Source organism: Mirounga leonina, unplaced genomic scaffold (genome assembly GCF_011800145.1).
Source record: "Mirounga leonina isolate KUSES-001 unplaced genomic scaffold, KU_Mleo_1.0 Mir_114, whole genome shotgun sequence".
NCBI classification, from domain to species: domain Eukaryota; kingdom Metazoa; phylum Chordata; class Mammalia; order Carnivora; family Phocidae; genus Mirounga; species Mirounga leonina.
Window position 1 is genome coordinate 28,202,435 of NW_023270265.1, and position 12,330 is coordinate 28,214,764.

Genomic DNA, 12,330 nt, shown 5'->3' on the forward strand with positions numbered 1-12,330 from the left:
TGGGAATACTTACCTCGTAGGGCTGCTGGAAGGGTCTAGTCAGCGATTGACTAACAGGGCTAGCAGTTTGCTTAGCAAAGCCGCCCCCAGCCCTTGTAGCTTTCAGCTTCAGGTATTCGAGCAGGTTCTCCCATAAACTCTGCCCCTCCTTGACTTAGCTTGACCTCTGCAATTCTCTCATTAATATTTTATTTCTTTAGCAAAGGCTTTTTGTCCCTGGGACACTGCTATTCACTCTGGGAAAAGAAACCTCCCCATGTTCCTTTGTGCAGGAGGCTTCCTTAGCTCCTTTTCTGAGCGTAGAAGCCAAAAGGTGAAAAGGCAGAGGCCCCTCTTCCCCTGCTATCTGAAAGTAGAGCTTTCCTACGAAACCTTTCACAAGCCAAAACAGGGTAAAGCAGTGTAGACCCTGCTTTCCAAAAGTTCGCATCACACCACTTGGCTTTTATGTGAGACCTACATTAGTATGGCAATGGCTTTTTTTTTTTGCAAAAATGAAAATCCTCTTCAAATTTCTTTCAGTTACTGGAAACAGGTACTAACATAGGTCTTTCGTAACAGTGCAGTGGCGAAACGTGAACTTTCGGAAAGTGAGGAATACCTGTGTCATGGTATGCACTCGGGGCCCAGCAGCGACCCGGGCCGGGGTGCACACTGGGTTCTGCGCCGCTCTTCCGGCGTGGTCTTGAGCAAGTGATTCAAATTCTGTGAGCCCTATCCCCAAACTGTGGTCATACCTACAGTTAGTAATGTTGTTGCGAGGATTAAATAAGCTAATAACTGGGAAGTCCCCAGCACAAGTGGGTGCCCCCAACCACTTGCTCTGGTCTGACCGTAGGGGCCTGGTTGTTGGCCGTATCTCCACATGTGTGCATGTGCGTCTGGTTCTGGACACACACACACGCACTGTCACAGTGCTGGACCCGCAGAGTCACTGCAGGGAGCAGGCACCGTCTTCCCCTCCTCCCTGCCCAACTCCTGGTGCTGCAGCTTCCCTGTGCTCTGCAGTGTTGGAAAAGGAAATTACTGAACAGATTGCAATTAAGAGGGGAGAGAGGGAGAGAGAGACAGAGGCCCTAAAATGCAGCTTGACTGAGCGCTAAACTGTGTTTTTGCCTGGAGCCAATCAGGAGCCTCTGACAAGAGACTGTTCCCACTCACAAATCTAATTGCAAGAGGGGTGGCTGGGGTGGCCCTGGGAGCCCGGGAGAGGAGGGGGCTGCAAGCACCTTCAGGAGACTGTTGGCCTCTTGCTTGTTGCCTTCAAAGTTCCAGAGCCACATGGGAGGGGAGGAGGGAAGGCAGAGGTCTAGGGGGCCTGGGAAGGTCTGGACTCCAGAATTTCTGCCGGTTATTACAATAGCTGCCAATGATTTAGCGCCTACTATACACGGGACATGCATAGCTTCTCCTCTGGAGAACTGGATGATGTTACCTCATTTCACAGATAAGAAACTGAGGCACAGAGTGTCCCTACCTTTTTTTTTTTTTTTAAGACTTTTATTTACTTATTTTACAGAGAGAGAGAGAGAGAGTGCACAAGCAAGGGGAGCGGCAGGCAGAGGGAGAGGGAGAAGCAGGCTCCCCACTGAGCAGGGAGCTCAACAAGCCTCAATCTCAGGACCCTGGGGACCATGACCTGAGCTGAAGGCAGACGCTTAACAGACTGAGCCCCCCAGGCACCCCGAGCGTCCCTACTTTGTGCTAGCTGTTGCCTTAGGTCTAAGGACTTTATTTACATTATATCTCTTTTAAATTTTAATCCCATTTCATACATGAAGAAGCAGGACTCCAAGAGAGTAACTTGCCCAAGATTACAGGGCTGATTTATGATGGGCAAGGATTGAACCCGGGGCCTCTCTGACTCCAGAGAACGGATTTTTTTTTTAAAGATTTTATTTATTTGACAGAGAGAGAGAGCACAAGCAGGGGGAGCAGCAGAAGGGGAGGGAGAAGCAGGCTCTCCGCCGAGCAGGGATCCCGACATGGGGCTTGATCCCAGGACCCTGGGATCATGACCCAAGCTGAAGGCAGCCGCTTAACCAACTGAGTCACCCAGGCACCCGCAGAGAACAGACTTTTTAATTGTACCTCACCGTCCCTTTATTGAGCAGGGTGTTCTGGGTGGAGTTGCGAGAATTTAGCAAAACAACACAAACAAAAAAACTGAGAAGGCCAGTTTTTGAATTTGAATTTCAGAAAAACAAGGAATTTTTTTTTTTAGTATTAGAAGTATGTCCCCAATATTGCATAGGATATACTTGAATTAAAAACAATTCTTTGGGGCGCCTGGGTGGCTCAGATGGTTAAGCGTCTGCCTTCGGCTCAGGTCGTGATCTCGGGGTCCTGGGATCGAGTCCCGCGTCGGGTTCCCTGCTCAGTGCAGAGCCTGCTTCTCCCTTTCCCTCTGCCACTCCCTCTGCTTGTGCTCTTCTGTCTATCTCTCTGTCAAATGAATAAATAAAATCTTAAAAAAAAAAAAATTCTTTGTTTATCTGAAATTCAAATTTAACTGAATGTCCTGTCATTTATCTGGCAACTCTAGACCTCTCTCCTCCTGCCCCAAGCACCCCTCTTTTCTGCCAACAGCTTGCCTTTAAAGGCGGGCCCTTGGGACTAGCCATTCTGGTGTGTAGCTAGGCTGCTCAAATGAGGCTGCCCAAGGGGAATACGTTGCTTTTCTGCTCCAGGGGCAGAACCCTGAACACGAGCCTGTTCTGTCACCTACTGTGTGACTTTGGGCAAGTCTGTTTCCTTCTCTGAGCCCTCTCTAAAAAGAAGACGCAATATCAGGTACTAGGTAATTGCAAGCGTCCTCACCAGGCCTTTCCCAATATCTTGTCCCTTTTTCTAGTCCTTGCTGAAGATGGTACAAAATCTGTGGTTGCAGAGGTGAGGACAGGGAACACCCAACACCCAGGACAAGGAACCCCAGGGGAACACTGCTGGTGTGGACTTGGAAGGTGTGTGGGGGGGTGCTGTGTAGGCTAAGACTGCTGGGAAATGGGCCATGACTGTCTTTGTCCCGCAGAGGTGACAGCTTGCTACAGCATTCAGACCCAAGGCTCCAGCCCCTCCTGCACTGAAGGTTCCGTGAGGCTGGGCACACTCCTTAACCCAGGCCAGTGCCTCAGTCTTCTCGACTGCGAAGTGGGACTCATGCTGCCTGGTACTGAACGTAGGGGACGTACGGTAAGGCGCCTGCTGTGTAGGAAGGGCTTCATAAAGTGTGTTTTTTATCGTTGGTGGCTGTATTCGTGTTCTATGCTTCTGAAAGAAGCACCTTGAAGAATGCTAACCTCTGAAAGGACAAACACAGTCGAGTCCCTTTCCGAGCTCTGGCCAAGAACACAACACATTCCGGGCTGCCTTCCTTTCAGCTACATTTTATTTGTCAGATTTTTGACAGACGTCTAAATTATACATTGAATTTTCCACATGACCAAATACCACGTCCCTTCCTTTGATTATCGTTTTCTAAAGGGACTATAAAAAAAGAACCTTTCGATGGATCAGACTGAACCCTGAAACCACATGGAGTGCAGAGCTAAAAATAAAAGGAAGTAAGAACTGGCCCCTGCGAAGGAAAGAGAAATCAAAGCAAACTCTGACGGGAATCAAGGGACGCGTCCTGGCGAGGGTGACATAGTGTCACCCTCCAGGCCAGGCCGGATCAGGAGCGGCCGACAGTGAGGGTGGGGCACAGAGTGGCACAAAAATAGCCTCCGCTTTAGCCCGGAGGGGAATAAAGAAATTTGTCAAAAGCCAGGAGAGAGAGAAGTGGAGCTGGAGGGAGGGAGAGGGCAGGACCGCGTCCTTCCAGCAGTTTCGGGAGCTGCGGACTTCTTCCACCCGGGCACATTTCCACCCGCCGGCACAATCGCTGACTTTCAGCTGTGCGCCGACATGTTCCCCAGCTCAGCCCACATCAATGACACCCTTGTTTCCATAGTAACCAAGGGAGAGTGAAGGGGAAAGGGTGTGCGGCGCTGGGCGCGGGGAGCGCGCCGCCGGGAGCCGCGCCGGGGACGGTCGCGGCCCGGGAGGGGGCCTGTCCCGCCATCGCGGGCGGCCTCGCTGGACCCCGCCGGGGGTGGGAGGACGCCAGACCGGGTGTCCCCTTTCTGGCTTCAAATTCCAGCTTCTGGTCCCGGCCACAGCGGTAGGGGTGGGGCTGGCAGGGGAGAGAGGACTTTAGAAGCGTTTTGTTTTTCACAAACGGGAGCTTTCAAACTCGGCATTTTTCAGGCTCCGCTCACCTACCCCACGAGCCCCTGGAGGGTTCAGTAGGGCTCGGAGGGAAGATGAAAGCTTGTGACATCCGCAATGCCTCTGTCTTTAGCTGAAAAGCCAACGTGAGCATTCACAGAGGCTGTTATCAGAGGAGGGCAAGTGGCTTCTGCGGGCTGGCCGAGGCCTTGGGAGGGCTCTTTCAAACAGTTCCCCGAGTTGGTGGTGAGAGAACGAAAATATTTCACAGGCCATCCACTGCCAAAGTTCCATGTCCCAGTGTTCCAAACTGCAGAGCTCAAAGCAGGCATTTTGCCCCTCAGGTAACATCCCTGGTGCACTCTTTGGAGGGAAAAACCATTTTCAAGCGCTGGAGCCACTTTCCAGCCCGACAGAAGAGGGATTTCTGGTTCCTTATCATTCTGTTTGCCTCTGTTCAAAGCCAGAGAGGCACCTGGGTGAGACAGAGACGCCAGAGGAGACTGCAGGGAGCAACTTAGCTCAGTGGTTGAAAAAAACCTCACCCTCTTTTGTTTTGCAAGTCCTTACTGGTCTGTCCACAGCAACCCCAGGACACATTTTTGTGTCTGGCGTTGTGAATGACTTTCACCCCAGACCGTCTTGGAAGCTGGCCATGCTGCAGCCTCACCTGCACAACTTCGTCCAAAAAAAAAAAAAAAGCTGGGACTGAGGGCGGGGGTGGGGGGCTGGAGTGGCCCCTTCGGTCTGCTCCAATGCCTTGGTGGGTTGGGGAAGGGCCACCTCCCAGGATGAGAAGGCAGCTGGCCTCCTGGGACCCACTAGCCACTGAACAGTCTCTTATTCACACTCTGAAAACCCCTGGGCTCAGGCACCAGAACAGAGTTCAATTCAGGAGCCGAGTGTTGCTCTGGCCGGCTTTCCCACGTCGAAGCTGAAGCTGGGGAGTTCTTTGGGCTCCGGGAGACAAGCTCTTTTTGCCCTTCTTCTCCACTCCACCCTCAGAGGCCCATTTTGCTGAAAAGAGGCAGAGGACACAGCCGCGGGGGTGACTCTGGCCCCCCTGGGCATGGCCCCAGCAATCATACACACCCACGTTCTTCCCAGCAGCCACCCCTCTCCACCCACGAGCATCCCACCCCACCAAGCTGCCAGCGCTGTAAAAATTGATCTCTTCTAAAAATCGATCGGCCAGCCTTTTCTCCGTGGGGCAGGTTCTTGGTAGAGCCGCACTTATTTTTAAAGTCTGATAGCGGCGGCCTATTGTGATCATTTAAACAGAATTCTTTGAGCTTTAGAAATCCCTTCTATAGGACGGCCATGGAGAAGCTAGCTAATCTCAGAGTCGGAGGCTCACTGCTTCACTGAACTGGAGAAAGCCTGTTTACGCCAGCCTGAGCCCTCGATGGGAGAGGGCTTTTTAAGGACCTTGTAATTTTTCTGGAATTAAACCTCCCACCTCTCCTTACATTCCAGATGTCATTACAGTCAAAAGTCATAAGAATTTGCTTCCCTGTGTGGCTGGCCAGGGGGGTAGGGGGGGCGGGGACGAGGTATGTTTCGGTGGTGACTTGTTTGCAAGAAAGGTTTTCCCCCACCCCTCTCTCCAAAGGGTGAGGATTACATACACAGTCTCCTACCTGCATGACAAGATGGTTTAATCATCTGCTATCCACCCTCCCCCCCCCCCCCCCCCCCCCCCCCGCCAGGCCGCTTCCCACCCTAGCTTGGTTGGTGATGGTAAAAATCACTGCCCAGCACCAGCAAACACTGTGGTTTCAGAACCATGGGGGGGAAGGGGGGTGGGTAGGGAGGAATGTAAGGGACAGGTCAGGAAATAAATGAATGCAGCATAAGCTGCTTCTTCCTCTTTTCCTTTCTTCTTTTCTTTTCTTTTCTTTTTTTTTCTGAAAGAAAAAAAGCCCACTGGAATTGTCTAAACTGCAGTGTAATCTCTTGCTCATTTAAAAGATCTCATTTTCTAATCATGTGCTTTGAGACATTTAATACTATTTCAATTATGCAGAGGAAATAATATAATTCCTTTATTTGAAAAATGATACTGAACCTCAGAGATCAGTTAAATCTACTGCTGGAATGGGGATTCTTTTAAAACTGTGTTGTTCCCTCTCTTCAAACAGCTGTAGCTGTACACAGATGGAAAAACATTTGGTCAGAAAGCAGCAAATTAGTGTTTTTCAGGACAGAATTCAGCTCCCGCAGCTCCTGCGTCTCTCCGTTCGACTAGATTTTATTTCTTCTTTGCATTGACATTTTTGCAGACCCAGTTCATGCCGTCCTTTGAGGGAAATGGGCAGAGAAAGGCAGTGTTAGTTGTAAGAAAAGCACCACACACTCAAGCCCGGGGAAGGAGAGGGGGGTCCGGGTCCTCCCTCCCCAACCTCAAGCTCCGGGGAGTTTGCTTGCCCCAGGGGCCCACCTAGGTGACCAGGGACAGTGGCCTCCTGGGGAGGAGAAGGGGGGCCTCTGAGAGCACAGGAGGGAGATGGGAGGGGGAGTGCCCAGTGTCTGAACTTGAGATGGATCCTTAGGAACTCCCTCTGAAAAAATAAACACATCTGCCTGGATCCAAGGCCTGATTGAAGAGCTATCAGAGATTCCAGCCATTTTTGGCTTTTTCTAAAAGCTGACCTTCGCCAGGGCATTAAATTCAATAAGCCACCCTTCTGGTGCCCCAGTGTGTTTACAATGTGACAGTGTACACTTGGGTTAAATTAAATTTTTTTGGAAAAACAAACCAACTGTAGTGTGTGTTACTAGACACACACTGGGGCAATGTGCATTTATTTCTCTTCGAGCAGCACTACACATAGGTTTCCAAGGGCTGGTCTGATTCTTGCAGCTTTAAGCACTACCAAGCTGAGGGACTGGGGAGAAGGTTCCCTTAAAGGCACAGTGACCTTGAAAGTGTCCTCTCTTAGAAGGCTGGAGAGGGACAGGGGTAAAAACCACAGAACGCCTACAGCCACCTGGCAGGCAGCATGATTTCCCATGGATGCCAGGCCTGCCAGAGATGACCTCCTTTTCAACCCCCTCTGGAGCCATCCCCGAATGCTCTCCCCTTCCCCAGAGTCTCTCCGACCTTCAGGGCTGTGCGGAGTTCCCTCAGAAGCCCGGAACAAAATCAAAGGAGGCTCCGGCAATGAATCCCTTTCCTCTGGCATCTGTAACACATACTCGCTGAGGTCCCGGTCACATTTGCACATCTCAGGGCATACATGACATGCAGAGCCCGCATTTCCTGTGACCATGGAGCTAGCAGTTGAACCTGAACAGCTGAGACAGCTTAAAGTAATAAATATCAGCTGACACCCTTGGCCGTTCAGAGCATTAATCCCATAAACAATACATCACTGCAAAACAACCAGCAAGCATCCTATCTCCTGGCTAATCTGACCATAACCTGAATTTACAGTGATTAAAACTCTTGTCAGTTGCCATCAGAGCACTTGGGCGGGAGAACCAGGTAATCTGTTGGCTGTCCCAGGGCAGACCTTAGGGCCTTTGCCAAGATGTGGCTGGCCATCGCCCGAAGCCCAAAGGCGGACAGCACCTGGCAACAGTGGGGGCAAGGGTGGGGGGATGCCGAGGTGGGAGAAAGGTGGACTCCAAATGCGTCTCCAGTTACAACTGGGTCAGCTCCTTACTGTGAGAAGCTGAGGCCAATTTTAAGACCATTTTATGAAAAGGATTAATTTAAAGAGAAGCATGTTTAATTTCAGTAGCTAATTGGTTTCCAGGAAAAAAAAAAGATCACCTGCCAGGAGACAAAAAAGATTTTACAAATAAAAGAGGGATGAATAAGATAACCATCTTCTCTTTGCCTTCGAAGCTGAACAGCTCAGCACTTGTGTAGCACATTCCACCTTCAGGAACCCGTACAAACGCTATCAAAGGTGTGCACCTTCGTATTTTCTCCTCTAAAGAGCCTTGCAGATTTTATCAAATCATCTTCTCAGAGAAATCACGAACTGTTTTCCCACACTACACGAATGGCAATTTTTCCTCTTGTTTTATGGCTGATTATGGGGGGGGTTCTTTTATTATATGTAACTGAACATGAATGCAGTCAAAGAGATAGGAAAAATATTTACTCAGCTGCAGGAACCCAAAGCAGAATGCGGAGGGTGAGGGGCAGCCTCTCCCTGGGTGTCTGTTATGGAGGTAGAGGGGATTTCAAGCAGGGAGCCCGGCCGCGAGGCAGTGTCTTCCAGATGTCCGCGAGGGCCCGGGTGGCAAAGCCCTTCCAGCCACAGTCTTGCCGCCAGAGGGCGCTCAGAGGTCAGGCCCCAGCGGCTGACCTGCGGGCCCCCGGGCCTCCACAGCTGCGGCCGGGAACCTGGAGGAGTGCGGGCGGCACGCGGAGATGGAATCGGGACAAAGCCGCGTGGCTGCTCTGGCGCTCGGAGGCTGCCCCGGTTTCAAGTGTCTGGAGGTTGGGGAATGGTCCCTTTCCTGTCATTACCCAGAGGAGAACCTGAGCTGGAGGTAAGAGGTGCCAGGGAGGCCATGGTTCACGGGGTGGTGCCTCTTCAGTCAAAGCAGGGACAAGCTGTGCCAAGTTGCCCCCTGCAGAGGAAAGACAGTGGTGTCGCCCAGGAGCCCTGACAGGAGGGTCCGGGTCCGACTGGCCTGAGGAGGCGTTTACAGAACCTAGCCTGGTATCACGCTGTCTGGCCTCCAGCAGACTCGAAATTTCTATCTTTGAAATGAATCCTTGTCACAACGCTGTGAAGCAGGTACTATTCCAGTTTCCACGGCCCGGAGGAGGAAATGGGCGCCAGGGCCGTGGGAGGCAGAGGCAGGCCGTGAACGCAGGCTCCCCAGGCGGCCCCACTTCTCAGGGAATGCCGCCGCCTGAGACAGGGTGCGGGTCACCCTGCAGCTGGGAAAGGGAGCGGTCCAGGCTCTGCGTGCTCAGGACTTCCGGCTGGCACGGGGCCATGGCCCGGGCGGGACCCCCAGCCAAGCCCCCTGCACGGCTCTGCTGCCGCTCGGGAGCGGTCAGAGGCTGGTTTTGGTCACTTAACTCTCAAGATTCCCGCGCTGCGTGTGGAAGCCTGCGTACCTCCCCTGCCGCGAGAGCCCAGCCGATGGGCCATCTGCCAGACCACTGTCGGCGGCGGCCGCCCGGCGCTCGGCGGCAACGAGCCCAGGGACCTTCTGCTCCCCGTGTTCGCGCCAGTGCACCCCACGGCCCTTGCCTGAATTTGGAGAGGCCATGTTTTTTTAAAACAGACGACTGAGGAAAGGCGATTGTCTACTTGAAGTAGGTTACTGCTCTGCCTCCAGATGAGGAAATGAACTCATAGGTTTGTTGAAGGGTTGAACCTTTATTGTTAAAAACTGGTTTGACCAAATTTCTGCACATTTGATCTCTGTCATGGGATGACAGTCTTAGGGCATGGGTAGAACTCCCCGGCACCTCCTCCTGACCAACCTTGCTGAAACCCAATTGGAACTGATTAGCTTCAGTTCAATAATAGAGACTAAAGAGAGTCCCTGAACCTCAAATACTGAGCTTTGTTTAGCATCATGGAAAGGAAAAAAAATTTACATTTTACTATGTCATGATATTATTCCCTATGTTAAACACTGGGAAAAAATCAAGGCTGCCCCTAACCATCTAGGTGGAAACATAGGAGTCCCGGACCCCTATGCTCCAAGACTGAAGGTGCAATGCCCCTTTCTTTCTTTTTTTAAATTTTATTTATTTATTTGAGAGAGAAAGAGAGTGCGCACGCACAAGAGGGGGTGGGGCAGCAAAGGGAGAGGGAGAAGCAGGCTCCCCACTGAGCAAGGAGCCCAAGGTGGGGCTCCATCCCAGGACCCCGGGATCATGACCTGAGCCGAAGGCAGACGCTTAACTGACTGAGCCACCCAGGTGCCGCGCGATGCCCCTTTCTGTGGGAAGAGTGACTGCACTGCTCCTTTGAACTTGTTCTTTCTACCATGCATCCATCACTGCCTGATGGTTGGAAGGAAGCAGTAGCAGCTATGGTTGGGTGGGCCTGGTTTTTAACGCCAGGAGGACTACACCGTCACATCAGTAATTGCTTTAAGATGACGAGGAGCTCAGACTCCTGCGGAGCATCACAGCCTATCCCGTCGTGCCACAGGGCCCCAAGGGCCAAGGAGCAGCTTGATGTAGCGTACATGAAATATTGCTCACTATTAATATTTTTTTTCTGGTGACAAAGGTACCGCACCAGAGAGGTAGCAAAATCACATGTTCCAAGTTTGCTTTCTTGGTCTGTAGAGAGGTTTGAAAATTTAAAAATAGCCCTGAGGTCTGACTTGTAGATAGGCAGTTCCATGTACACTTGGAGTCAAAAATAACTGACGTCAGGCCTTAGAAAGGAGGGGTAAATGTCATTTTTAAAAATATTGAAATTCTGTTGGCTTATTAAGGGCAAAGTCCTCTAGATCAAGGTTAAAAAAAGAAACAAAACCCAGAAACTTGGCCAGTGAACGTTTAGTGGCCATGTGCAAAGCGCTCTGAAAGACAGCTCCCACATCAGGCAGGGCTTAGGTTGCTGATGGTCCTTTCTATGTCTGAGACGACTGTGAGCCCGATTGCTCCTGTTTGGAGCAGGAAGATCGGGGATGTGGGAGAGATGTGGGAGAGATGGTGAGCATCAGGTGGAGGGCACGGAGAGCAAACCGCAGGAAAACCTGAGAGCTCAAAGCTACCGGTGTAGGCAGGACTCCATGATGACTGAGGCTAGAGGCCAGGCTGAAACTGCTGATTTCTGCTTTGAAAGGAAATTCTAATCCAGTATAATTTCAATTAAACACACACGGCATTGTAGAAAGCGAATATCTGCAACCACCTGAAACTACAAGAGCAGAGGAGAGCCATGCTTCAGGGTTCCAGTTCAGGTTTGTAGGTGGAAGAGGGATCAATTCCTCTACCTTTCTCTGGCTCCAAGCCAGATCCTCTGTTCACCACTTTCTAGACATGCAGGGGAAAGAAGAGCGTCTGGAGCTAGATGCTATGCCCTGGGGCAGGGGGGCCGGAGGGCGGCTGCCCCCCGTGCATCTGTAAGGCGGTGTGGCTGAGGGGGCTGCAGGTTTCCCAGCCCAGACATAGTTCAGTTTCTCCTCTCTCTGCATTCAGCTACTTGACATAACTGGGTCTCTTCTGATCACTCCTCTGGACTGTGAGCCTCTCAGCAGGACAGAGTTTCCAAGATTGATGTTCTTCTTCAGCTTCTAGTGCCCTTTACCTAAGCTCTGCTCTTGACAGTTTCCCATGAAAACCGCTTTAATCACATGATGGCCCGGCCTCCTCATCACCATCAATCAGGCAAAGAAAGACCTGTTCTGAACTTTCCTGAAGCCCCCAAAAGTCCATTTCCATACCCAGAGCAGGGGCTCATATTTATTTGCCTTCAGAATATCAGGTAGAACAAGAACCTCAAATCATTCCCAGGAATCACTAACTTTCTTCATCTCAAATCATGTGTTGGAGCTACTCCGCTAAGGAGAAGCGATGTATCTGCCCTATCAGTCCTGAGGGTTTGGCTCACCATCTAGTGGACCCGAGCCTGCTGCTCAGCTCACCCACCGGAGGGTGTTACTTATCGGTATGAGACAGGTCTCACAAACGCATTTAAGATGAAACACATACGCTCAAACACAATGTAAATAGGGACACTGTCTTTGAACACCTGAAACTGTAACAGAAATCCCAGGTCTTTTTAAAAAATCTTGGTACATTTTCTTTCAGGGTCATTAGAGCTGTGGTGCCAGATGTTACTTGACCCATTTCATGTCTGATCATTTTGGTAGCTTTGCCCATTACTGACCAGCTTTCAGGGGGTAGTGGGTGGAAGAGTGGGAGGATGAAATAGGAATAAGGGCATTTTAGTAATTATTACACAGTATCCATGCCTGAAAGTGATCTTATGGACTTTTTCTAGTGACGTCTTTCATTTTGAGGAATACTTAAAGCCTTAATTAATCAGAATCATTAAAGGCCTACACTTGAACTAAGCAATGCAGGAAAAGAATTCCAAGTAAGTGACTCTTTTTAAAGTGAAAACCAAGAAACTGGCTGAGTGGGCAGGAGCTGAGGTCAGAGGCATTACCTGAGGG

At 50.8% G+C, this 12,330-nt stretch overlaps 1 protein-coding gene across 1 annotated transcript in view; it reads right to left on the reverse strand.

Annotated features, from left to right (window-relative positions):
* Window positions 1-6,217: 6,217 nt before the first annotated feature.
* Window positions 6,218-12,330, reverse strand: part of ARL3 (ADP ribosylation factor like GTPase 3) — a 35,374-nt gene continuing 29,261 nt past the window's right edge. Inside the window, exon 6 of the mRNA XM_035028128.1 lies at window positions 6,218-6,508. Coding sequence (XP_034884019.1) covers window positions 6,461-6,508 — 48 coding nt within the window. The 3' untranslated portion in view covers window positions 6,218-6,460. The remainder of the gene's footprint in view (window positions 6,509-12,330) is intronic.